Source organism: Plasmodium inui (assembly GCF_000524495.1).
Source record: "Plasmodium inui San Antonio 1 unplaced genomic scaffold supercont1.25, whole genome shotgun sequence".
NCBI classification, from domain to species: domain Eukaryota; phylum Apicomplexa; class Aconoidasida; order Haemosporida; family Plasmodiidae; genus Plasmodium; species Plasmodium inui.
Genome location: NW_008481859.1, coordinates 126,781 through 153,507, shown reverse-complemented (window position 1 = coordinate 153,507; position 26,727 = coordinate 126,781). Strand labels below are relative to the sequence as shown.

At 44.2% G+C, this 26,727-nt stretch overlaps 7 protein-coding genes and 2 non-coding genes across 9 annotated transcripts; 5 read left to right on the top strand and 4 right to left on the bottom strand.

Annotated features, from left to right (window-relative positions):
• Positions 1-1,454: 1,454 nt before the first annotated feature.
• Positions 1,455-2,072, top strand: C922_04571 (hypothetical protein; the record flags this gene model as incomplete). The annotated part of the gene is made up of 1 exon (XM_008820152.1): positions 1,455-2,072. The coding sequence occupies one exon, from the start codon at positions 1,455-1,457 to the stop codon at positions 2,070-2,072; it is 618 nt and encodes a 205-aa protein (XP_008818374.1).
• Positions 2,073-2,466: 394 nt separating this feature from the next.
• On the bottom strand, positions 2,467-3,453 carry C922_04570 (exosome complex component RRP4; the record flags this gene model as incomplete). The annotated part of the gene is made up of 1 exon (XM_008820151.1): positions 2,467-3,453. The coding sequence occupies one exon, from the start codon at positions 3,451-3,453 to the stop codon at positions 2,467-2,469; it is 987 nt and encodes a 328-aa protein (XP_008818373.1).
• Positions 3,454-6,515: 3,062 nt separating this feature from the next.
• Positions 6,516-9,425, top strand: C922_04569 (hypothetical protein; the record flags this gene model as incomplete). The annotated part of the gene is made up of 1 exon (XM_008820150.1): positions 6,516-9,425. The coding sequence occupies one exon, from the start codon at positions 6,516-6,518 to the stop codon at positions 9,423-9,425; it is 2,910 nt and encodes a 969-aa protein (XP_008818372.1).
• Positions 9,426-10,709: 1,284 nt separating this feature from the next.
• C922_04568 lies at positions 10,710-10,782 on the top strand. The gene has a single exon. It is a non-coding gene; the product is annotated as a tRNA-Ile (tRNA).
• A 1,313-nt stretch (positions 10,783-12,095) lies between these two features.
• C922_04567 lies at positions 12,096-12,177 on the bottom strand. The gene has a single exon. It is a non-coding gene; the product is annotated as a tRNA-Ser (tRNA).
• Positions 12,178-14,304: 2,127 nt separating this feature from the next.
• C922_04566 (hypothetical protein) lies at positions 14,305-17,066 on the top strand (the record flags this gene model as incomplete). Its single annotated transcript, XM_008820149.1, has 2 exons — positions 14,305-14,417; positions 14,531-17,066. The coding sequence occupies 2 exons, from the start codon at positions 14,305-14,307 to the stop codon at positions 17,064-17,066; spliced, it is 2,649 nt and encodes an 882-aa protein (XP_008818371.1).
• Positions 17,067-19,626: 2,560 nt separating this feature from the next.
• C922_04565 (hypothetical protein) lies at positions 19,627-21,130 on the top strand (the record flags this gene model as incomplete). Its single annotated transcript, XM_008820148.1, has 3 exons — positions 19,627-19,905; positions 20,076-20,247; positions 20,400-21,130. The coding sequence occupies 3 exons, from the start codon at positions 19,627-19,629 to the stop codon at positions 21,128-21,130; spliced, it is 1,182 nt and encodes a 393-aa protein (XP_008818370.1).
• A 604-nt stretch (positions 21,131-21,734) lies between these two features.
• On the bottom strand, positions 21,735-23,282 carry C922_04564 (hypothetical protein; the record flags this gene model as incomplete). Its single annotated transcript, XM_008820147.1, has 1 exon — positions 21,735-23,282. The coding sequence occupies one exon, from the start codon at positions 23,280-23,282 to the stop codon at positions 21,735-21,737; it is 1,548 nt and encodes a 515-aa protein (XP_008818369.1).
• A 2,072-nt stretch (positions 23,283-25,354) lies between these two features.
• Positions 25,355-26,502, bottom strand: C922_04563 (hypothetical protein; the record flags this gene model as incomplete). Its single annotated transcript, XM_008820146.1, has 4 exons — positions 25,355-25,483; positions 25,678-25,777; positions 26,016-26,290; positions 26,374-26,502. 4 exons carry the CDS (start codon positions 26,500-26,502, stop codon positions 25,355-25,357), a joined length of 633 nt encoding a protein of 210 aa, XP_008818368.1.
• Positions 26,503-26,727: the final 225 nt, after the last annotated feature.

Sequence of the window (26,727 nt, the reverse complement as noted above, 5' to 3'; positions counted from 1 at the left end):
TACGCGAAGTGTGCCTCCACACCCAATTCCTCTGCCAAATTTTACGAAAAAGGAGAAAACCATCACACTTTTTTATTTCTCTCTGCATCGCCTTACGCTATATATACCTCTCGTGACGTACGCCAAAATAGCAAAGTAGTGGTGGTCCTCCCCCAGAACAAGCAAAATGGCAGAAGGCGCGCCCAGCCACTGTGTTAGGCAGCCCACGAGGGAATCATGCGTCCCCACATGGTGCAACAGAGAACAGGATTTTCCTGTAAAGAAAAAAAAATAAATAAAAATAAGTTTCGTTAAAAAAAAAATCATAACCCAGAGTTTTCCTCAATAAAAAAATGATAAATGTGTCAATCGTTTGAGGGAACCATATCAGCATTGTACCCACGGTGCGAATCACAAACGGAGAGCGTGCTCTCTCCACCACGTCATCTTTATTGTGGAAAAGGACAACATAGGTATTGGCACCCTCTCTGTTTTTGTGTCGGTGTGTGGGGGTTCTCCCTCACAGGGGTGAGGTGGTAATCCCTTCGCTTCTCTATGACGTGGTATGAAGGAGCGTTCGAAAAGGAAATCCACGATGAGTACTTACATTTGGTGGAGCGTGGGGAAAAGGCCAACACGCTGTTGCCACACCGGAGTTGGAGGAGCCACCTGGTGTGACCGCCACCCACACATGAGGAGATGATTAAGTGGGAAGGTCCAATAGATGGAAGAACCAAAAAATGAGCATATGGGGAAAAACAGACAAAGCGGGCAAGGCGCCACATGCCCATCACACGCACATCCCCCCGTGTGCACGTTAATTAACCACAATGGGAGAAAAAAAAAAAAAATTCCACTTTGCACACATGTACATACACTCATATGAAGGAACATCGCACAGTTCAGGTTGCCCCATTCAAAGGTGGACTCTTTAAAAAGATAAAAAACATACGTGTCAGCATTATTTACCCATTTCAATTAAAAACTGTTTATGTCCACTGCGTAGAATGAGTAGTCCCACGTTGTCTCATCTGTAGTTATTCACCACGTACAGCAAGAAGTTGTGCATTGACCTGCCCCCCCTCCCTGCGTTAATTCGTTCTTGTGAAGCGTTCCCAAACGTTGCAGCCCCGGCAAAAAAACGCTGACCAGGAAGTAGTATATCTGTGTCGGCCTTTGTCTTTTCTTTGCCGCTTCAGCTATCCACGTAGCTTCAACTATCCACGCCGCTTCAACACTCCACGCCGCTTCAACACTCCACGCCGCCTCTATTGTCTGAGCCACGCTTACGCATTCCCCCCCGATAGCATTTCTGTTTGGAGCGCGCCAACTAAACTTACACATGCACACGTGCATATCGCCGAGCGGACGACTCAATCGTGCTAATCCAGAGGAGAGTCCTAGCCGTCTCTACCCTCGTTAAGGCGATTCCTACCCACGTTGAGGCCATTTTTCCGACCCCACCAGCGCGAACCATGGCCAGGTCCAACGTCTCAGAGAACGAAATTATCAGCAAAATTAAGACGATAACCCTTAAGGAAGGGAAGAACACCCCCTCCGTCAGCGTGAAGAACTACACAAAATTTATCGCACACAAGTTGCGAAAAAATAGGGATGGCATTATTTCTTGCAAGGACCAGATCCGAAACCTGGAGTTGCTGACCAGGCGGATGCACAGCGAACTCTCGGACGGGAACAGGGAATTAAAAAAATTAAAAAAGAATATCGTCAAGTCAGACATGCTAAATGGGCAACTAGAGCTCGACATCATGACCCAAATGAGGAGGAACAATGCACACAAAAGTAGGATCTCTCTTTTAAAAAAAAAAAAAATGAGCATTAACAAAGCAAAGGGCATTATCAGCAGTGACATTGACTATATGGAAACGAGAGTAACCCTGATGAAGCACAATGTCGAAGAAAGTGAAAAGAAATATTACAAGCTGGTTGGTGCTAAGGACAAACTGCACAATGAAATGGTGAAGTTTAAAAAGGACCGAAGGGATTTGCAGCACCATTTAAAGCACACCAAGAAGAATCATGACCTTTTGAAAAACCAGATGCAGAATTTTGTCGTAAATATGGTTCCATAGCAGATGCCTGCAGTTGGCTCCCCCCTCCAGGCGTCACAAACCGGCATGACGCACAAAACGATTGGTACACAAATCAGCATACACACGATGAGGAGATGCCCGCTCTGCAACTTTTATCCGTGTTGTCTGCTTCCCTCCGAAGGGCATACGTTCGTGTCAAACGTAGCATATATGTACACACCTATGCATTGGATGCAGCATTTCCACCTTGAATAAACATCCCCGAGTGTATCGCACGCGGGGTTCTTAAATGGGGAAGTAAATGTTTTGCAACTTCTTGGGGATTCTTAAACGGGGAAAGTAAATGTTGCGCACCTTCTGGGGGGTTCTTAAACCGGGTTCCCACCACCACTTACACCGCCACTTACATCGCTGCCCCCCCTGGCGACGCGGGTCACCCCCACTGGGCGAACTTGTCTATGTAGCTGAAGAGGTAGGAGTCCGAGACGTAGGGCTTCAAAATGTAGCTGGCCGAGTTGTTACTGCTGGAGGTGTAGTGCATATAAATCTTGGTGACAATGTCATAGTTAATATTTATGTGATACTTGGCGAGCAACTTAATTATGTTGCTGATGATGCTAATGTTCCTCCTGGTGGTATCGTCCACTTCCTCAAATTTGTTGTCCTCGATGTCCTCATCCACGCTGTTGGGGTTCGTCTCCTTGGACTTCTTAATGGGTGAAGAAACCCAAATGAATCCATTCATGCCAAGTATAACCTGGACATTACAAGGGAAGACAAAAATATGCTTCTTCTGGTTCTGTATTAACGTTTGCGGGACGGTGATTAGGATGCCATTAGACAATTTCCCATATATGGAGGATCTTGTGTGTAAGATAATGCACCCATCGGGGAGGATTCTCTGCACCTCGCATGCTATAATGTCGTTCGGCTTATATATATTAATCATATTAATGACATCATTGTAAAGTCTTATTCTTTGAGAGAAGACGCTGATGTTTGTCTGCGATATGGACAGCAGTGCTTTGCAGTAGGAGCCAATCTCAACAACCCACTTGTCGTTACTTATGTCTTTTATTTTTCCAACCAGGAGATCTCCTACTGCACCTGTGTATTTCCCTCTTAACGGTTCTACGTACACTAACTTGTTAATATAGTTTACAGTGCCTACGATGCATGCAAAATATTTCTCGTCCTCTTCGTACAATCCACTGCCTTTCAAGAACCTGCCCTTGTCCTTCTTACTGAGGATTGCTTCTCCCGGCAGAACCAGCTTTTTTATATTCGGGCACGCCTCGTCTCCCTTGCGCTGCACATTTTCCCCCTTGTGCTTCAGCGTCTCGGTGGCTAGTATGCGGTTGTTAAATTCTTCGATGTCTTCCAGTTCTTCGTCATACGGCGTCGTCACGCGCACGTCCATTTTATCTCAGCAGGTGGGGCAAAGCACCCAGGAAGTGCAAAATGTGCAGATAAGCGAATGAGAAAGTGAGTATATGACCAAATGAGCGAATCAGCAAGTGAACGATTTACCAAATGAGCAAAGGCGCTGCTATACTAATTCGCCCCGGGCGCAACAGCTTTACGCGTCACCCTCGCACAAGATATAACTGCGCAGAGGACAGGAGAAGAGGAGGCCCTAGAGGAAAAACGTTCACCTCGCCTTGTGTGCCACTAACGTATAACTATATAGTATCGTCCTTTCCTCCTCTCAATTCTTACCAATGCGTGTCGTAAGCCCCTTTTTGTGGGCCATTTTTTGCCCGCTTCTTGCGCTTCTCCGTTAAAACGTGGCTGCGTATGCTGCATGGCAACCTTCCTCACGTTTGTGAAAATTTGTTTCGTGCATCTGTTTTGTTCACCTGTTTGGTTACGTTTTTGCTTATTTATTTTCCTATTTATTTTCTTATTTATTTTCTTATTTATTTTCTTATTTATTTGCGCATTTATTTGATTTTTTACTGTTTTTTTTTCTTTTGGGTACACCCAGCAGTGGTGTATCGCGCTTCTCCCCCGAGTAGGAGGCCTACATTTTTTTGGAGCGAGCCGTGTTAAGCGCGGTTCCTTCCGCTGGGGAGTACCTTACGACTTCGCCACGGGTGACCAGCACTGCAGGGTTGAGGGCCTCAACCCGTCGTAGAGAACTGACCCTGTTGTAGCATCACCAGGATTATTATTTTATTTTTTCTTTTCACTGCATCTCTCCACAAAGTAGTTCAAGCTGCACGCATAGTACCATGTACACAAAGAAGCCGCCCATTTTTTCGTTCACTAGAAGATGCCGCACTTCGATGCCGCATCGAGGCGAATAATTGCAACTCCCCCCAAACGGGCTGCACCTTCGGGGGAAAATATTCCGTGTGTGGAGGGTCTATTTAATTCGCTTTCCCTTTCGTGTTTATGTTATTTACATTTATTTTGGTCTCATTGCACATGACACAAGGAGAACAGATATATTGATTTTATCGTCATTTTTGTGCACAACATGGAGTCAAATTGGTCCCCCCCTCTCCCGACTCTTTTCGCCTCTGTAAAAGTTGTCATCGAAGTGAGTTGAACTTGTGTCTGTTTCAGTGCCCCCTTTTCCTCAGCGGGAAAGATAGGTTCGCCCCGTTCGTATGCGACCCGTTGGAGAATAAAAGTGAATGTCTTTACAAGAAGGAAGCGACCACGTCGAGGAGATAAGACCTTATTCGTACATCGAACTTGTCACAACGCCGACATTTAAGCAGGTTCCCCCTGACATATCATTTAAACAACATTCAACTACGCACAGCAGAGGGGGCAAAAAAAAAAAAAAAAAAAGGAAACGACAAAAATAACGGATTATTAAAAACGTGTGCGCATGATCTGGCACATGATGGCACGCATGAGTATCGCCGCGTCCAACAGGGAGCTGGCCTCACCACAGAGTGACCCATAAGGGAATTTAAAACTAAAGAATAACATGTTACACAGTTTGAAGTGTCCCCCAGTTTGCAAATAGACGGTTTATATGCAGCGCGTTTGACGATACACGTTGGAACACTCGCGTATTTACCGATGTCCTGTGCGGACCAGTTGTCATTTTAGCCGACCCGTTCAGGCCATTTGGCCCTGTTGCGAACTCGCCCAGTCAAAAAAGCGCATTAAGCGAATCGGAGGTTATTGTACGCTCTTTTCAATTTTCTTAACGCGATGCACGTAGTGTATACGCAAGCATATGATGTAATGTATCCTGTCAGTTCCCCCCCAAAAGTACTCAAATGTTCTGATGAATATATTTTTTTTTTCTGCACAGAAAATGAAGCTGGCAAGGATAAGGAAGTAGCCAAATTGTAAAAAAAAAGAAAAAAAAAAAAAAATTGAAACATTTTCCCCCCATATAACAATATATTGCTTAAACGTTTAAAAAAAAAAAAGAAAGAGATCTCTTAAAAGCTGCATTCTTCCTTTTCATTTTAAAGAAAAAGCTTCGCAATTGCATTTTTTGGAGCAAGTATAGAAAAACTTGTATAAAATAATATTTTTCTTAAGTTTCCCATTTTAATTTGACCCCCTTTTGATTGCCTGGTAAACATTGGCGTACCCCTTCACGTGGAACTTACTCATGCATGCTTTCGCCTGCTTCCACTTGAATACCCCTTCCGTTTGCACAACATGTAAAATAGGATGCTTCTTCCTTCCACCCCCCCACCTTTTAAACAAACATGCGCCCAGAAGTTACCCCAACCCCGCAGCCTTCTCTGTGGTCATGCGTACGTAGCAGTACATTGCGCTGCGCGACGTGGTACGCATAACTGATCGTGCGAAAGGACCTCACGCCCATGTGTAATTTTAAGCACATGTATACGTGTACGTGCACATTTTCCCCATGCACATGCGTACATAACGACTCGCGTACGTCTGCCTACTTCCATGCGGCGGACTTCCATTCCAAGAACAAGAGATATTTGCCGAGTACACATTTGGCTCCCCACGCGCAACACACACACACAAGCCAGAAACACAGTTACAGCCTCTCTTATACTTTACCTATCACGTAAAGTATGCACAGAATTGTCAGGTCGCCATTTCTTTAATTCGCAAGGGTTTTGCTTTCTTCCCTGCATCTTTCTCCGCTTCCATACCCGATTTCTTTTCCAATGCGCATTCTTTTTACTCAAAGCCTAATGTGGCACCCCCTTTAATCTGAAAACGATGCGCAAAAAATATAAAAAATGCAAAGGGCGCAAAATTGTATAAGAAGGAAGAAGCAGAGCAAGAGGGAACCAGATGAAATAACTCGAGAGAGAGCCGAATAAGCATCGACTGGAAGGCACACATACAGGCTTCCACGTAGGCATCCGTGTAGGGAAATCCATTTTGGAGACACATATAAAACAGTACCCTCTCGGAATGCACCCTTTTTCGTTTTTTTTTTTGTTCTTTTTTTTGTTCCTTTTTTTTGATTTTTTTTTGCACCATCCCTCCCCCCCTTTCTTCACCAATTAACCCAAGTTGCATATGAATAAGCCATACGATAAAACAGTGAAAGACTACCCTATTTATGTATACGGAAAGATACATGATTTAGTGGAAGAGCTAAATAGGTATCATCAAAAATGTTACATTAATAATGAGAAGAATGTAGATTTGTGGAAGGAGTTTAAGTACAAGAAGAAGAAAAGGTTCCGGTTCCTTTCGGTGCTGGATTATTATGCGAACGTTAGGAACAAGAAATGGGAATTCGACATCATTCCAATCGTATTTAACGAGGAATATGAGATTTTGTATCTAGGCGTTTCGATGCTTTTCAACGACAGTTTTTCGGAGGAGTACAAAAGGGGTAGATACAACTACATAGAGCTCTTTATTTGTAACTTCGAAAATGATAATGTGAATCAGTGCCAAAGTGAGTGGATACCATCGTTGCCTCTCAGAAATGGACGTAACACAGGCGACATTATGGACTGCCTTGTTAAGGTGGAGGATTTGAAGAGAATAGACATGGAGGGGGAGAGCCTCCGTAAAATAAGCACAGAAATGGCTAGAACGCGCAACACCAGTGAAAGTAATGACGGAAAGAATGATCATGATGATGATACGGAAGGACGTCTGATAACCTCCATAAATGATAGTTACCACTTGGAGAGAAAGGTCGGGAAGAAAAGGGAGACGGATTTCCCTTTGGCGGAGGATTTCTCCAGCCAAGATGAACACTTCCCATCTGATAGCATTAGAAATGACTTCATCGGGAAGGCTAAGGCCAATTTGAGTATCGGCGGTGATCAGGTGGATGCTCGTCTATTACTCGCGCGAAATGTAAACGTCATTCAAGACAACGACATGTCCACACTGAGGAGCAACCTGAGCTGCGATAGCGGCAGCAGCGTGCGAAACAGGTTTATCGCTAGCAGCAACAAGGAGGGATTCCCTCCAGGGTATTGTTATAAGAAGGATGAAGAGAATAATTGGAAGCGAGGAAGTACCAACGGGGAAGATTCCTCTACAGATAGGGGGGGAGCAATAAACGGGAAAGGTGGAAAAAAAGGTCGTCAAGGTGTCTATCCCTTCTCGCATCTGGCAACTGGTGTTGACTTTCACAATAGAGAAACGGAACACACGACTGATGATGCGGACAAAAGAAGCATTCACAAAGTGGCGTACTACAAGAATGTGAAAGAGGTAAACGAAGTGGAAGAGAAGACATACATTTCGTCCGAAGGGGGATCCACAAAAAAAGTGATGAATTATGAGTACCTCTACAGAAGTAGAGAAAGCGAAACGATGTACTTGGATCCCCTGAGGGGAAGGAACCATCATCCGTCCAAGGGGGACGACTCCGCACAGGGGGACGCCAATGAATTGGACGCAGTGGAGGAGAGGCCGTTCGCCAACAACTGCAACGGGAGGAGAGGCTACACAAAGAGCATGCATACAACCATGGAGCGGAGTGAGGTAGTACTGGAGGGAAGTCCCGCCGCAGTGGGTAACCACATTGCAGAGGCTAACCGCTCCGGAGCAGGGGCAGCACCGACGGGAAGATCCTCCCCCCTTGGCCACTTCACACGACTCACAGAGCACGAAGAAATTACGCTTGTTAATCGTAATGAGATGATACAGAGTAGCGACAGGGTGCACCTTGTCGAGAGCGAGGAGTACCAGAGGGACACATATATCACTGCGGAGAGCAGGAGCAACCATAATAGAGTGACTGACTTCAACGCACAGGAAAGCAAAGGTAGCGAAGCCGATAAACGGAACGAGTTTAAGCTAGGCTCCTTCAGCTCCAAAGGAAACAGAACGTACAACGAAGACAGAGTAATCACCATTAGGGATGTCAACCAATTTGTGCAGAAGGAATATAAGGAAGTGATCGAGGAGAGGGGGAATCTGCTAAGTGAGTCCCTCGAGAGGGAGTACTACCACATGCTGCAGAAGTCGCAGAGTGTGGACAGCTCATTCGGATATCCCTCGGTCGAATCGGAAGCGTCAGGAGAGGAGGCGAGAGTGAAGGCGAGAGCCGCGGCAACTGGGATCACTGCTGCGAGGGTAAGCTCTTCCGAGTCCCCCCCCCCTCCTTACATGTATTGCGCCATCTACGACGGACACAACGGCGAGAAGGCGGTGAACATCATCCAGAAGTTGCTGCATCTGCATGTGCACACATACTACATAAATGGAAATGGGATGTCGAATTCGTTAAAATATGCCTTCCACAAGATGGACGAGCACTTGTGTAGGAAGACAATAAATAATGAGGAGGATAATCACTCGAACTTTTCCAGCGGAAGCACAGCATGCGTCAGTGTCATCTTCAAACATATGATGTATATAGCGAACATAGGAGATAGCCGATGTGTGCTGAGTAAAAATGGCAGGGCAGTTGTCGTAACGGTGGATCACCGAGCTGGAGGAAATAAAAAGGAGGAAGAGAGGATTATAACCTCTGGAGGGATCTTAGACGACGAAGGGTATCTAGGTGGATGTTTAGGAGTGTGTAGAGGATTTGGCTCATTTGACAAAAAGACTAGAGAAAAATTAAAAGGTCTTGTTTGTGAACCGGACCTATTTCAAATAAAGCTAACGGAGGATGATGAGTTCCTGATTATCTGCTGCGACGGGATTTTTGATGTTATGACTTCGCAGGAGGCGGTGAACACCGTAAGGGCTTCCCTGGTGGAGAGCTCTGACCCTACGGTGGCAGCGGAGGCCTTGTGTCATTTGGCTTACAAAAGGAAGGCCCTGGATAACCTGTCCGTCGTCGTCGTGATTTTTCAGAGCCCCGAGACGAAGAATAAGGCGCAGTCCAGCGAAAGCGCCAATTTGTACACCGGCCAGGCGGGCCGTTCCCGCAGGAGGTACGTCCAGCGGGGGAACATACCAGCTCTCGAACGCGCAGCGATCGGAAGAGAAGCCATCGAAAGAGCATGACTGAGTGTGTACGCGTGTGTGTACGTACAGTCGCACACCCTTACACATGGCTCATGATCCCAACTGGCTTTTCCCCTTTGCATCTGCAGAATAAGGTTTTCCTCCCTCAAGAATTTGATAGGCCCGTGAACCGGCGGAGCGGTGCACACGAAGAGGTAGTAACCAACCGAAGGAGGCGGTCCCCAAATAGGAACCAACAGCCGCACCGCCGTGGCAGTAAGTCGAAGAAATAATCATCGCGCGAGCTGGATCACCCGGGACGCGTTACCATGACTGCATCGGTGGGGACATCGATTGGGGAAAAAGGAGAAATCAGGTGTTGTTTCTGTTCGCCCCTTCTGCCGCAATAGCGCAGGGGTGGTTCACCGCCGCGTATGCTTGGTACACCTCTTAGAGCAGCATATGCGTCTTCTTTTTTCTTCTTCTTTTTTTTTTTTTCTTTTTTTTTCTTTCTTCTTTTCTTTCTTCTTTTCTTTCCCCTTTTCTTTTTTTTTGTATCCATTTCATGGATGACAGTTTTTTCACGCCCCCATGTTGTCTCCCCCCTTTGGAGCCACTCGCAGATATATTTCAAGCGGGAAGCGATCATCTAAAAATGATTTATGCTCATACGCCCTGTGCAGGATTGCAAACCTGAGCAAAACTGTGCAGATGGGCAACTGTGCAAATGCGCATCGACGCAACTACGAACCTGTGAATGTGCAAACCTGGGCACCTGTGTGTGCCCCCCCTACATGGCGCAACATCCGACTTATTAACTGACTGTACCGTGGACAGCAGATCGCACCGGCCCATTGACGCGTCAGTTTCAACGTGAGCTCGTCGCGTTTGCAGCTTCGGATGGATTGGGTGAATTTTACATTTTTGGAGAGTACGCTCATTTAGCGAGCTGAAGAGTGAAGGCAACTGGCACGGGAAAATCGCCGCAAGTGAAAGGAACTAGAAGAGGAAACAAGAGGTGCTTCCCCGGGGAGGCACGGAAGAAGGGCCAGGTACTTCCCCGAAAGCACTGCTTCAACAATCTATGGATGAACGGACAGGCCCCATTTAAGAGGCAAAAAAAAACAGGGGGTTCTACAGAATAGAAGGGAAGCTCATTGGTGGAGGCTGAACAGAGAGAGTTAAAATACCAATGTCGAATGTCCCTTTCCTTTCGTAAAAGTGGCTAGGGTTAAAGGGGCTGTTTTTTTCTTTTCTGTTTTTTTCTACAGAGTTAATTTTTTTTTTTTGCTATGACGGCTAAGCTTATTATATGTAGCTTATGGAGAAAATTATACCCATTAAGATCCATTAGCTCAGTGGTTAGAGCGTCGGTCTTATGTACCGAAGGTCGTGGGTTCGAAACCCACATGGATCAGCCAAACAATGAAGTGTTTTAAACTGTAAAAGAAAACCATTATCCCATGGAGCTTCTTCTATGTAATAAAATAGCTCACCCAACCCTTTGATACTTTCATTTCATCGATGTTGTGTTGTATTTTTTCCCCTTGCATAAATGGAATGATTATGAACACATAATCAAAAATTTCTATTTGCCTCTATTATTATGGGATATCCATTTAAAGAGAGAAACCAAAGGGGGGAAGGGTTGGCATTGGCCCCCCAAGAAAGAGAAAAAGAAGATATAGTATTATAATATTATATTTGTTTATTACACTATATATCTTTGTGTACTTAAAAAATTCATCACTTTTTACAATTTTTTTTCTTTTCTTTTTTTTTTTTTGCATTTTTAAATGATCATTTCGCCCACTTGGAGGAGGAAGAAATGAGGTAGCACACTCGGTGGGGAAATAACTTTTTATTGATGTCATATTCTTGTAGAGCCTTGCGGGCTTACCACACAGTCATCAAAATTCCAGTCTATACATAAATAATCCTAGGGAGAAGCCTTAAGGCAAAAACCGCGAAGGAGAAAGATGGTAGATTAAAATTTCATCCCCGGTTCTGGTTTTGTTTCTCCACTGCGTAAAGGACACCGCCAATTTCAGAGAGGAAAAGAGGTGGCCCTCCTCCAAAGTTATAACGGTGCACTGTTTATGGGGTCCCGTAGTTTGGGCAAGGACACCTTCCTCCCTTCTAATGCACTCTTAACAAGTATACATATATATATATATGTCCATTTTTATTTCCCCCCCACACACTTTTTTTTTTTTTGAATTTTTTAATTTTAGTTTGCCGGGGATGGCGAAAATGAGGAGTAAAAAAAAGAAGTTTAAGGAAGGGCGGTGGCAAGTGCCCATTCCCCGCCGCAAAATGGAAACCTCACCGCAAACTTGTTGCCATTGCTTTCCTCCTTGACGCGATTTGAAATAGAAAAGAAGAAAGAGGGAAATTAAATGGAACAGCTGATCATATTTTGCTGGCACATTATGTGCACATTTCTGTAACGATACGCCTGTGCTTCTGATCGGGTTGCCTCTTCTTTTCTGTTCTTGCCCGATGGTGCCGTTATCACCCGCGACTTCTTTCCTTCTTAACAGAAGAAGCAAAACAGCGCGGAATGTTATACAATAATGACAGGTGGAGGAAATAAAAAAAAATAAAAAAAAATGTATATATTTTTTTATTTTTCCTAATAGAAAAATATTTTCTTAGGATGGTTTCCCTTCAAAAGAAACGAGCAGTTTTCTATATCTCTTATTTTTACTGCATTTGAAAAAAGTAATTCGACAGCGGCAGGATTCGAACCTGCGCAGGCAGAGCCTATCAGATTTCTAGTCTGACTCCTTAACCACTCGGACACACTGTCTCAAATGGATGTATCTTCGTTTGTATTTAATATGCCTTCTTTATTGTTGGCACTAAAAATTTCGCGGTTGCGAAGCTCACTTCTTTCTGAGTGTACATAACTGCACAAATTAACTTCTTAAAAGGGACAGTTTTAAGAAAATGCGAAAAACGTCGATTCGTACACAAGCCGCGTTACTTTCTTTTTCTCATTAGAAGCGGGAATTTTTTTCACGCTTGGGGATTCCCCCTGAGCTGTTTTTTTCTTCCGCACTGCGATTAGCTCAGAGGGGTATAGGGAGCATCACCATTTTCAGATAACGAAATGGATCATCCATATGAGAAAACACTCCTATAGTGACGCAACCGTCACTCCGTGCCACCTTCTTTCCCCCATTTCGTCAATGTAGCCGTGTGGGGCTGGGTAGTTCCCTTTCCGCACAGTTTTAGAATTCGTCTGCTCCCCTCTTGTGGGCCCTGAAAGCAGGCAACACAGCCGCTTGCTCGCTTCCTCGCTTCATCAGTCTAACCGAACAGGCACTGCGATGAGCGAAGGCAAGCAAAGGTACGTTCCATTTAGAAGCACCCGGTGCGATTTTTTTTGCCAACCTTTTTTTCTAACCCTCTTTTTGCGAACCACAGAGATGTGCGTTTCATATTTTACTTCAGCACACTGTGCGCATGTGTGGGCTGGGGGGCAACATAGCTGCACCCTCTGTGGTCGGCATCCACCAGTGACACTGAATAGGTAAAGTCGCCCCACCCCAACAGCGACCAAACGAAAGCACAATGCATAACATAATTACAATGCAAATACGATAACAGTGCAATGTGTTAGGGTCGTACGGTTGCGCGAGGGGAGTCTCCGTTAAGGAACACGCATCCCTCCTTTTCTTCCTTCTTCTCTGAAGGGACAGCAAAAAAGTTTGGCTTCATATGAGCAATGTGTACCCTTCTTTAAGGCGCATTTGGGAGGATGATGACACGAGTCATTTAATTGACCAGGTTAGCAATGTAGTTATAAAACTGCGCATGCTAATTTATGTTCCTAAATAGCTCTCAGCAGGGCCTATTTATATTAAACGTACATTTGGCGTATGTACGTATGTATGTATATATATATGTATATTTCTTCCCCTAATACAAGATTCATTTCTCCCATTTCAAGTAAGAATTCCCCCTTGCTGATTTTTTTTTTTTCCCTTTTTCCCTTATGTCGATTTAGCGAAAATATCTTTGCTAACCTCGCAGTGGTGTATGTATATGTACGTATGCCTTCAGATGCCTCTTTATACACATGTGTATAATTTCCCCGCCGAAGTCATTCGTTCTTTCCGCGGCAGTTAAATGACATCATAGGATCATTTGCTTTGTCGGGGATCGACCACTGCCTTCTTTGACATGGCTGATCACCCGCTACTTTTGATTTTTGAATAAACTTCCATTTTGGCATTTCCTGTTTTTTTTTTTGTGTATTTTCTGGAGCGTCCGTTGGGACAATTGTTTCTACAGTTCAGCACGCAGCGGCATACGGTGACACATTGAAGCGGACAACCGCAAACTGGAGCATACTGCGTCGTATTGCTCTTTTTGTTTTTTAACCTTTGCGCGGGAAGAATAAACCAATAGGGCATTTCTGCTGGCGAGGCTAACGGGTGACCAGTTTGTTTCCAGCATAGGTGCAGGTACATGAACAACGCTTGTGTTCATTTCGAGGGAGAAATCAACCTTAGCGTGAGACTGCCCCCCAGGTGGCACGAACACATTCCAGCTAAAGAAAAAAACAAAACGAAAATAAGCGAAAAAGCTAAATGGTCCACTCCAACGCAGGAAAAAAGTAGAAGACAAAAAAGAAAAAAAAAATGAACAATACGCAAATGCGAGCGCATAAGGCTAATGATACAAATAAATGTCGCAGCTTCTGAGTTCTAATTCGATTAGGGGTATTACTTTCTGTACACACGTGTACAGTTTTTTTTTTCTTTTTTTCTTTTTTTCCCTCCTTTTTAAGCATTCCTTGTATGCCTCTTTGCATGGTATGCCTTTCTTTTCTCGTTGGGCGTAATGACATGTATAGTGAGGCGAGAGTCTCCGACCCCCCCCGTCCCTTTGATGTAAACACCACCGTGCATACTTCACTTTTGCAAGGATGCTTATTAAGGTGGTCTCGTTGCTAGCTGCCCTTTATTTGCGCGCAGCGTACGTTATCGACGTAGATGAAGATTTTCCTCCTACGACTTCGCCTGAAGGCGACCAGGACAGGTGAGGCCACCCATGAGTGGCACCTAGGGCGCCGTTTCTCGCACGTGCATATTTTTCTGCGCAGCAGTTCATCCCCCTAATGTATATTTTTCTTTTCCCTCCCCTTCTTTTAGCAGTCACCCCGCGGTGCTCACCGAGTGCAACTCCAGCAAATCTGATGAAGACAGTAACAACACACATGCCAGTGGGGACTTGACGGGGATACCAGAAGGATGCTTTAAGGAGTCAGATCAGAGCAGTGAAGACGGGGGGGAGGTGCCCTCCGCCACGACCCCCGCAAGGTATGGCCAGGAAAGCTGCCAGGAAAGCAGTCAGGGAAAATTCCAGGAAAACTGCCATGAAAACAGCCAGGGAAAGTGTCAGGATAGCTGTCAGGACAGCTTCCAACCCACCGTAACGTTGAGCAGTTCCGTGGGTGTGCCTCCCGACCCACAGGAATGCACCAAAAAAATGTTAAGAGGAGAAAAAAACTCGTGCAAAAACAACTTAAACGAAAATGTAACAACAGCATCAATCGATAAACCAGTCCCCAACAAAAATAACTTCCGCCAGGACTTCCTGAATTTTTACCACACCTTGATAGGTAAAGGCTTTAACAGATCCAAGGCGGACCAGAAGGAAGCAGAGGACAAGTTCTATGGAAGGGGAGAAAAGGAATGCAAAGAAAAAGATAAACATGATCCCAAGGTAAAGTCGACTTTGCCTGATGACTGCTTCGTAAAAGATAAAGAGATTTCTCAAAACCCATTAAGTGTTGCGAAGGAAGAAAGTAGGTTTCCAAATGAAGTTACTGAATCGGAGGAGGAATATGACAAGACGACGTGGGGGATGGAGAAACATCACCTGATCATGCGAAACGGCGGCAGCATCAGCCTTTTAGGCGGCCTGGACGGTCTGGACAGCATCAACAGTGTTAGAAACTTCGACGGTGTTAACACTATGAGCACCACGGACAGCGTGAGCGGTGTAAGCAGAGACGTCAGTGGGCCGAGCGCCAAAAGCGGAAGCAGTAGTAGTAGCGACGGAAAAAGCGGCGGAGGTAGCAATGGAAGTAGCAGCCCCAACGTCGACAGTAGCATCCTAAACGTGGACGACAGCGGCGTGAACCTTGGAGGAGGCAGCCCCAGCATGGGTAGCTCCCTAAGCCTAGACAGCATCACCCCCAACATGGGTAGCTCCCTGAGTCTGGACAGCATTAGCCCCAGTATTGGTATCACCCTGAGCCTGGATAGCAGCACATCCAGCATCGGTAGCACCATGAGTGTGGGCAACATCAGTACGAGTAGCTCGGACAGCGGGAGTAGGACGTACCACGACAAAATGCTGACTCATCTATTTAGCTTGGCCATTCTCTTCTACAGCAACAAGACCTACTTCGAAGAAATGGCCAAGAAACTACCCGAAAATTACTACCTCAGCTACAAAGAATTGCAGCAAAACATGAACCGAAAATATGAAAATAACTTCACCGAGATCTATGAAGATTTTTATGCACTTGAAAAAAAAAAAAATCCAATTGAGGAAAAAGGAATTGAGAAATATTACTACGCCTTTAACCGTTTGGTCTACACGTTGCTCTTGTTCCTTTATGGAATTCTACAGAAGGAGGATGCTCTACATCTAAGCTTTGAATCATTACCTCTAGAATATCGATTGCGAAGGCAGGAACTAATGGAGGCGATTACCAAATCAACTCCAAGTGATATGAATGATATTTATTTTACAACGTATAAGTTTTTCGACTCCATGTGTACCTGTCTGGATTTATCTTCCTGTTTTAATTTCAACTATCTTGGCAAGAAGATATTTAACAATCTGGACCAAAAGGGAAACCCCCAAAGAAAAATCACTTTGGAAGTGAAAAAAATAAATGAATACATGACGAACATACACAGCGATATAGTCGAGTACATAACGGATTTAAATTCCTATTTCAAAGAATTTGTTGATTATGCCACTCGGGAAAATCTCTTTTGCGAACCTGTTTCCTATTGCTACTCTCTCTTTTTGGACTACTACCTATCGACGATGGACCAACTAATGGATCATCTGAACATTCATTTGAGATACCCTGTAAACAAAGAATCACAAGAAAATCTCAGCCATATATACAAAGAAATTAAAACGCATACAGATAATTTGGGGTGCACTATGCGATCTTTTTACTTTAAGAATAGTATTAAATCCGACCCTGAGTTGTCCATCAGTTCTTTTTTCACAGATTCTAAGTTTAGGTTTCTCCTTGCAGATAAGTACGTCAGCAAGAAGTACTCCGATTTTATCGCCCTCATGTTAAGCATCATTGATTACCTCCGTGTCCTCGTCGCTTCCCTCACTTCCCTTGTCACTCTGCAAACGGTGCACGCCCTTCTGCTGGACACCGAAAATGAGAACATCAAATACGTCGACGCCATGAAGGCTCTGAGGTACCTCACCAAGTACCTCTCGGACAAAAACTCCATTTTCGCCGCCCCCGGAAGGAGAAGTACTAGCGGGCAGAAGCACGAAGAGAAAGGAACAGAAGAGGAAGGGAAGAAAAAAGAAGGGAAGGGAAAAGAAGAGAAGGGAAAAGAAGAGAAGGGAAGAGAAAACAAGACAAAGGAAGCAAAACTAAACCAAACCAAACTGAAGCCAACTGAACCAATCTAAACCGAACCAAACCAAACTGAACCAAACTAAACTGAACCAATCGAAACGCTGAGTTGAACGCTTAGCGGAACGTCCCCGGGCAGTGCCCAGGGAGGTTGCCCCTTTTAACCGAACGGGATGTGCAAACTGCGCCACATGATGCCCCATGGGGCTTGGCTTCTTACCGGAACTGGTGAGTCCTCCCATTTGATCGGGCGGGGCTCGACGTGGGTCAGAAGTGGTATGTCAGTGTGTGATATATATACTTTTGCAGATGTGTGTTTGCCTAGTTAGCCGAACCCCTCCGAAAGTCATCACGGCGGACAGTGCAGCCCAGCTGAAGCAAGAAAACGCCATTTGGGGATTTGTGCGACTCCAGGTTTCTACCCAAATGCCTGGCGAAGAGGAACCTTAATTGAGCGAATGGGTCATTTGGGCTAGGGACGGCTCAGAGGAGGAACAGAAGAGGAATAAAGGGGATCCCTAGTGGGCACCCATAACGGAGGTGGCCAATCGCGGAACCCGACAAAAGAGACGCTACACATGTATACACTCACTCATCGACGTGGCCATCCCGACCCATGGGTATAACAAAACGCGCGAACCATCTCAGCATCATATAAACAGCGCCAAGATCAACAGCCCCCACCGCTTACCCCCCAAAAAATATCATTTTCTAATTTCTCGTGAGGAAGTTTTACATTTACATGGAGATGGACGTCCATCGAAGCGTGAGCGCTCTCATGAAGCCAACACCACATTACGTACAAGTACCCCCCGCGACCATTTAGACAAACTAAACCTCGCACGTGCGTGTAAAGGGCTTATGAACTCAAGTCTTTCCCAGTTTATTTTCAGAACGCCTGTTTTGTGTACATGTGTGTACGCGCTCATTCGATGCACATATGTTCCTACGTATGTATAAACACTGTTCATTTTGTAAAAGCAATTTTGTCTATACATATTTTTTCCCCCATTTTGTTTATATGACTTCTTTATGTTTTTTTGTTTTTTGTTTTTTTTTTTTCATGTATGTGTAGTTACTTTTGTAGCAATTCCTAAATCACGTGTATGTGGGCACATAAATACACATTTGTATTATGGGTCCATAGCTGTGCCTATTTTTTTTTTTTTTTTTTTTTTTAAATCACCGCGCGCTGCTTTTAAAGGGTAGAAGATGGAGGAGAAAAAAAAAAAGACAAAAAATGAAGGCAAAAAAAGAGGCAAAACGAGCCCACTCCCTTCTTCTCCTCATACTTACCTAAACGAACAATTCACTTTTTTTCATTTTTAAAACAATTTTTGCGATTGCCAGGGTGGTTAGCGGTCTGGTATGGAGGTCCCCCTATTGTTGTCATATCTCTGCACGCGTCGAGGTTCCGCTTTTTTTTTTGCGACCGTTGAATTGTGCCACCACCACCCCTGCATGCGTGCGCAAGACTCTTTCGTAGCCACAGCGACGCACTTTGGTGTTAACATCAAAACGGAGGGGAAAAGAAGACCCTATCCTCTCGTTAAACATGGGTCCATGGAGTACAAATCGTGTGAAGCGAAATTTGAAACATTTTTTTTAATACACAAAGGGGGGCGAAAAATGTGACATCCTGTGTCACTCCACCGGCTTATGCTACGTCAAACGCGACCTTACAATAATTCGCTTCTTCCATTCATAAGTACGAATATAATGAGGACCTGCTGGAACAGCCGGAGGGAGAGCAACATAAATTTGGCCCCACTGCTAAAATGACTTGTCTGCAAAATAAAACTCAGGTCTCTTTTTCATTTCTCATGCATCATGAACTTCTTTTGTGGCCTCTTCAAAATATTTTTTTTTCGATTTCCCTAACAGAAATAAAAATGGATGGTGGAGAGGATGAGGGGGCGACGGAGGAAAGCATACCCGTCGTGATTTTGGACCCGGGGTCCTGGTAAGCACGAAGGGAAAAACAAATGGATCACTAGACTGGTGCAGATCCCTAAGCGCCGAAAAAGACAACAAAAAAACAGCACCATAATATTTACCCCATTTTAGTGGCCCCAGTACTTAAAAATTAGCTGACCCGATCGTCCCTTAAAAATGTGTCCACCCGCCTATTTAGCCACTTGCCCACATCTATTTGTTCCCGTAGGACGATCAAAATGGGATTCGTCACGGAGGAAATGCCCCCTCTGCAAATCCCTTGCTTATATGTAGAGTAGGATTTGGTCAAGCACCCCGTGTGTGAGCAGGGGTATACACACACATATGTATATTTTCATTTTATTATTATTTTTTTTTTTCTTCTCTTTGCAGGAAAGTTTTTTCCAATTCGAGGGAGATTAAGGTAGGGAGAGAGGGACCTTCATCCGATAAATGATCCACGTCGTGCAGCCTCCAAAGATGGGAGGCGTGACATCGTCATTGGGATCCACGCGAGCCAATGTGTGGGCATACACATTCGCATTATCACGAGTGTACATCTTCACGCATGCGCGTAATGGGCTCGCTCCACCACACAGTTCGGACTCGAGGCAGTCGAAGAGTACACCCGAGCTAAATACGAAACAGCCGAAGTGGAAGGCGAGGAAGGTACCACCCCTAATGAAATCATTACTACGTGGAGATGGGAAAAAAAAAAAAGATGAGAGAAAGGAGAAAAAGATTGATCGGTCTCCAATAAACGAATGGACACACACGTATAATATAGACCTAACCATTTTCAGTGCCTCTTCGACACCTCTGCACACGTTCCCCCCGAATTTAACCCCCTATCCAGGCGACGAATTGCTAAATGTGAAGATGACGTTTTCTGACCCTCGGCATCCCTTGAGCACGAACGACTTCACAGATTTGTTCCAAGTGTACAACTACCTGGTGAAGGTAACGGAAAAAGGGGGGTGCTCCAAACGGGAACGCATTCACATTCCCACATATATACAAACAGACATGCACACACTTATATGTATGCGTTCTCTAGGTGGACATTCCCCCCAACCGCTTCGCCCGCACAATTTTAACCCCTTTCCTCCCTATCTCGTCCTACAAAACAGAGACTAAACATAAGAACAGAGGACTACAACTTACTCGTCGCCATTCCCGAAAAAGTGGAAAAGTTGTTCATAAGTAATATGCTCAACTGGGCATTCAAGACTCATCAATTCGCATCGATATCTTTTATTTACAACTCTCTCGCGGCGTCCTACTACTACGGACTGAAAACAGGTTCTCAAAAAAGGGGAAAGCTGAGTTGTGCCTTCTCATCTGTTACGGGGATGCTCCGATTTGATGGCACCTAATTCTATTAAAATTTGCACATCGAATGATCATCTGCTCAACTGGATTCCTCTTCCGTTTTATCTCCCCCATCCGCGAAGCCCTCGTTGTGGACTTAGGCGAAACCGCAAGCAGAGTATCCCCCGTCGCGGAAAATCACGGGGTTTTCCTGGATAGCGCGAAGAACTGCGAAATAGGAGGCCACCTAATAACTAAATACATTTCCAATTTTGTCAAAGTAAAGGATAGGCACGTTGACTATACCCTTGTGCAAAATTATAAAGAGTTAAACAGTTACATAAGTCTAGACATTGACCGGAGCATAAAAATGAACAGCGATTGTAATGGCTTGTTGAAACCTTATAGAATTCCATACAGTAATATTTACATAGACCCCAAGGCTGAAGTGTTAAGCAACGAAATTTATTTTCAGCCTGAGTTTTTAGCGCACTTACCTGGATATTACTACAAACAAAACCTAGTGCCATTAAGTCAGCTAATTTTCGAGTGTGTATGTTCTTGTCCAATGGATTTACGAAAACAATTGCTGAACAACATTGTCCTCGTTGGCGGTGTATCAGATTGTGTCAACATGCACGAACGGTTACATAAAGAGCTGGTCAATATCTTGCGGCTTAAAAATTACAGTGAAAATACAAAAGTGCACGTAAAAAATGAATGCATGTCTAACATAGCCGCTTACCTAGGCTGCAGAAAGTACGGGAAAGCCATTTACCACAATAGGAATAAATGGGTTACGCGGGAGGATTACTTCGCGACGGCTAACGCGAAGGTGATACATAGGCTTTTGATGTGGGCTAACGTTTTGTAGTGGCCTTCGAAGTGTCTGCCCTCGCTTGGGGAGGTGGGCACATGGGAGGCGCCATACACTCATTTTGTTAAAATGCTGTTACTGTTTTTTTTGGCGTCTTGTTATGCTACCATTTTTTTTTTCCCATATTGGTAGCTTGTTCAGGTAAAAAGTTACATTTTTTTCTGTTTTTTTCTCCAAATGGTTAGCTTTGTTAAGGCAAAAATTGTTTCTTTTCTTTCTTTTTTTTTTTTTTCCAGCTAGCTAAAAACATAACACCTTTCGCAAAATTGAATGGCGGTTTTGCGCAAATAGTGACGCGAAAATTGCATCTTTATAGTTTTCTGTTTTTCTGTTGTTTTTCAAAATGTTGACACATGCTGAGAATGCCATGTGAAGATAAAGGCTTTATTCAGCACAAGAGGATAAAACTGCGGTGCACAGGGGGGGTTACGTAAATATAAATCTAAATATATATGCATGTGGCATACGTTTCACAGATGGATAAGTGAACGGGGTTGGGCGAAACATGCATGCACATTGTTGTGCACACAGCAGCGCACAAAAAAAAGTTTACCCCCAATTGTGCACGCCCCCCGATGACCACTCGCGGGCCCATGCAGAATCATAAAAAGAAGATGGAGTCACTCTTGTAAAACTTGTTCAAGCCGTTCGTCTTTACATTCAAATCCAAGTTGTATTTTTTCATGACGTCGATATAGGCCCGATACCTGCGATAATCCTGGTTGCTCTCTCTTTTTTTCAAGACATCAAGCTTTTCACATTTGGACGTGGCTCTATTTTCAAGCGGCAATTTCTGCTTAAAAATGTAGGCAATTTTTCTGTTGATTGCTTCCGACCCATCCGGAAGCACTAAATTGTTGTACTCATTTAGCTCAGGTTTTATGTATCCGAACTGTTCCAGGACTTCATATATGGTGTCATAGTTGATATTTTTGCTCAGTTCTTCCTCCTTCACTTTGTAGTCATCGCTGCTGTTGTCGCTTTCGCTTTTGTATTCATTATCGAGTTGGGGTTTGGCTTCCTCCGCGTTGGACGGGCGTACGTCTGAACGATCTTCCCGCGCCGTCTGAACACAACCCGTTGTGGGATGTTCTTCCCGCTGCTTCTGCTGCGCCTCCTCTTCCACGCTTCTCTCCGAGCTGCGGTGACACTTGGACTCTATTTGGTTGTTCCTCTTCTTTTGGAGTAAGCACAGAAGCAACTCCTTATCCTCCTTATTAGTAATGTACCTATTTAACAGGTCAACGTACGACTTTGAGAAATCGTAATATTTTTGAATAAAAATAAAAAACTCTGAATGCAGTTTGGTGTGACTCTTACAGATCATATGCGACTGTAACGATTTGACGCACTTGGAATGGCGAAAGCAGTAGACACATATGTTCTCTTCGTATATTTTCTTCCCTATGGTCAGAAGAACCTTCTTCAAATTGGTAACGTACTTCAAATCAGGGATGTAAAAAGTATAATTATCATTCATGTGTTTTATATTTTCTTCTACTGAATTAAAAATTCTGTTGTCGAAGAAGCAGACCAAGGGGTTGTCATACTTTACATTTTTGGTCATTAAAACATCTTCCTTCGTTGCGTATTTAATTTTTTGCGCTTCACAATTGTTGCTCGTGTAGCTGCTTCCGTTGTTCGCCTTCTTACGGCTGCACAGTTCTGCGTGGTTTTTTTTCTCCTTTTTTTTCTTCCCGTTGCTGTGCTTCTTGTGCGCGCAGTGGTTGCTGCTAGGGGGGTCTCCACTAAGGGGGTTGTTGCCGCAGGCGTGGTTCTCCCCTTTGGTCAAGTTGTGCACCTTCTCGTTAAAGGTCACTTCGTTGACGGCCTTCAAATTCAGCAGCTTCCTCTTCAAATTGTACTTGTGCCACTCGGACTTGAAGTGGTACCGAAAGAAGGAGTAATTATATATCTGTATATTGCATGTGTAACAGTTATACGTTTTTTTATTCAAGTCACTATTCTCGATGTAAATATTCACTTGGTCCTTATGATACATGTTGATCGTGGAGTTGCTACTCTTGTTGATGTATTCCTGCACAATTACGTCTTCCTTCTTTATATTGTAAATGTTTTTTATGTCCATTGGTTTGTTCCCTGCCCGATTTTCTTCCATGTGGACTACTTTGGGGTGAACGTCCTCCATTTTAGCTCTTTGGAAAGGAGATGAATAAGAATGGGTGTGGTGAGAAAGGGGCGGTCGCTTTTTGCCTAGCACTGGTTTGGTTAGCATGGGTGTGTTAACTTCTCCGTGCATACTCTTGCGCATGTGCGATGGTGTCTGTTTAGGTTCCCCCGCTGAACTCCTTTGCGCTGACTTCACTGGGTAAAATATTCCTGTGCGCTGTGCCCTGTGACCTTCCGGTGGACTAAATGCTTCTTTCCTGACAAGCAACTTTCTCCGCGTCCAAGTTGCTTTCCCGGTTGAGCTATTTTGGTTGCTCTTCGCACTTGTCTTCTTCGCGATGATGTGTATAGGGGGGTGCCAGGGGGGAGGCGACGCAATGCAATACGCACAGCAGTGACGTACAATCCGCGCAGTAGTGACGTGCGACCTGTGCAGTTGTGACATACGAACAAAGAAACCGCTCTGAGTGCACCACTTCACATGCAGATGTTTCCCACACGAAGATGATCGCGCTTCAAACGGACGAAGCCGCGCTAACTCTGCAAAACAGTGCCCCTCAGTGTGTCTTCAGAGGAATACTGGTTATTCCTCCCACCACCATGTCGAATGCGCCTTCCCAAAGTGAACAATTCGATTCGGTAACGAAAATGCTCCGCTCCGTTTTTTAAAAAAAAAAAAAAAATATTCTTTGAAAATGGAGCGATACTAAATACGTATAAACAATGTTTTAATCATTATATTGTATAAAGCGGTTTTTCTCTTCCCAGGAGACGTGGATGCGCAGCAGGTGCAGAAGCGAAGCGAATGGAGCAGAAGGGGGGATGAAACTGTGCCAACAGAAAGCGAAGTGATGCAATGATATATGAGTGGACGCCGCGGTGTAAAGGCGCTTTTAAAAAAGAACATACTTTTTAAAGGGACCAGTACGCAGCTCGTCAACCCTATAGGATAAAAGTGCCACGGAATGCGAAAAAGGGCAATTATAAAAAAAAGGAAAAGAAAAATATATATTTATATATATATAATGACTCCACCTTGCTGTTTCTGTTCTTTCTTCGGGGGAGGGCCAAATCAACGCTCCAACGTGAACATTAAGCCAAGCGTACTTCTACGGCAAAATGGTATGCACGTTACGTACATGCGCGTTTGTACTTTCGTCGACCGCGCGAAAGGTAAGGAATATCCCTTCGCCGCCAGCATTTGCTGTGCTTCTTCTCCGGTGGCATATATGCCTCTGCTGCTGCCTACGGTGCGTCGTATTTTTTTATTTTCATTTTTTCATGCAAAAAAGTGTTATATCCATTTTTGTGATGATTATTGGTATGCATGGAGTAAAAACGAAAAATTATAAGGACATTTCGCCGTAATTCGTTCGAATGGAATCTTGGACACATATCTGCAATTGTACTCGCTAGTAAAGAGGAATTTTATAAAATTTTTTGAGGGACATTGCACAAGAGGGAAAAAAAAAAAAAACGTAACTTTCTCGCTTTTTCATTTGATGCCTTGTGGCAAAAAAACTTAACGTGATGAAAAAGGCTATGTGATTTACAAAACGTACTGTGAGGATGTACCTTTTTGTGAAAGCATGACCAACCTTTCAACTGCTTTATTTTTTGTTGCCGATATAAGGGGAAAAAGACCACCTCCTCACGAATGGAGTGAAAACCAAATTGTTTTTGCCGCCAAATAACGCCGCAAGTGCCAACCTGGCGAGGGGGAAACATAAACGCATGACGCCGGACTCCATGTGAATATGTAAATATGTGACTATAGGATTATATATACCTATGCCATAAAAATGTGATTCGCTTTTTGTCTTGTCCCATTTAACCATTCGAAACGGCATCATAACACCACCAGCGGATGGGGGTGACCGTCAACCGGTGGGTGAAATACTCGCAATGTAAATTTCGAAAAGGGTAAAATAAAGTCACCAAAAAGTGTATGTTCATTAAAAGGACAAAATCGGGAGATAAAATTCACCTCGTGCAAACGCTGTCTCAGAGGGAGAAACACCATTTCAACCACTTATACACCCTCTTGGGGGAAAGGACCAAAAAAATAAATGACACGTAATTGAGGAAATTTCAACCAATGTCATCCTCATAGCGAAAACTCTTTTGCCGATTGTTTTTCACCTCCGATCTGCGTTTCTTATAATTTATTGACTGCCTCTTTTCCCTATCCGTCGGTTTTAATACTCTTCGCTTTTCTTTCTGTAGGTGTGGTTTTTGGAAAAAAAAAAAATAAAAAAATAAAAAATAAAAATTGTGTGATTGGTTTGCCATGCCATTAGATAGAAGGGGGTGAACAAACGTGAAATATTCGCAAGGCATGCAGACCATTCACACAATTAGGAGCATCTTAAGTGCTCGAGAAAAAGAAAAGGAAAATGTGTGGCAAGACTTACCTCAATTTCGTGAGTAATAGCATCCTCCAGGTTGTCCCTGATGGAAGTAATTTTGTCGTACAGCAGCTCCCGTGCGTATATTCTGTTTTTTTGTAAACATCTGCGTGCCGGTGGAGGTGGCCAAAATGGAAAAAAATAAAAACACGTAAATATATAGATATATACGCGTACATACAGGTACATATTCGTCATAAACAACAGAAGCATAAAAAGAGATGGGAATAAATGGTTAAGACGGAGATGCAGCGCAGCCCGTCTGGAAATTCCAAAGGCCAATTATCAAAGTTGCTTTTGTTTATTTTTCCCGCTCTTTCCTTTTCCCCGTTCGCCATCCTAACCTGTGCTTGTGGCATTTGATTATTATTTTCTCCCCCGTCCCGCTGTCATATCTTATCATGACACAGTTATTCGTTTTGTTAACCTTCTGCCCGCCTTTTCCCGTCCCCTTGACGAAAGTCTCTTCGATGTCCTTTGGGAACACTCCTATGCCTTCTAACTTTTTTCTTATCAGTTCGAATCTGTTTTGGGATTGCCTGTTCAGGTGGAGGCACAGTCGGCTTGTGGGTTTAGTGCACTGTGTGAATTTCTGCTGAGCGCAAATGAAGCTTGGGTGCTGAAAGGGGTGGAGGAGGAGAGGGGACAAATGGGCAAAGGCCACATACGTATTGGTGTTAACCATCTTGTTGGCGGAACGACCCGAGGAAGGTCCTTCCCATTCGTGCAATCCAGTTCGAGTACCTTCACAATTTTTTCTTCCCACTGTATAGTGCTGACACGAGTAAGCAAGCTTAAGAGGACCAGGAGGAGGGTGCGACTGGGCGGCATTATAAATCTTTACCGCCGCGAGCCTTAGGTGCGATCGCCCTGAGGAGGGATCATCACCAAATGGAGGAAGAGCCACTTTATCAGAGACCACTCTGAATTATTTGTTCACACGGGGAGGAAATTCCTGTCCAGATGTATTCGAATTTGAGCATCCTCTCCCCAGGACGTGTTAATTTGCTCTTACTCGAATTGGTGGCCTTCCTTTTTTGTTGTACGCACCCCGTT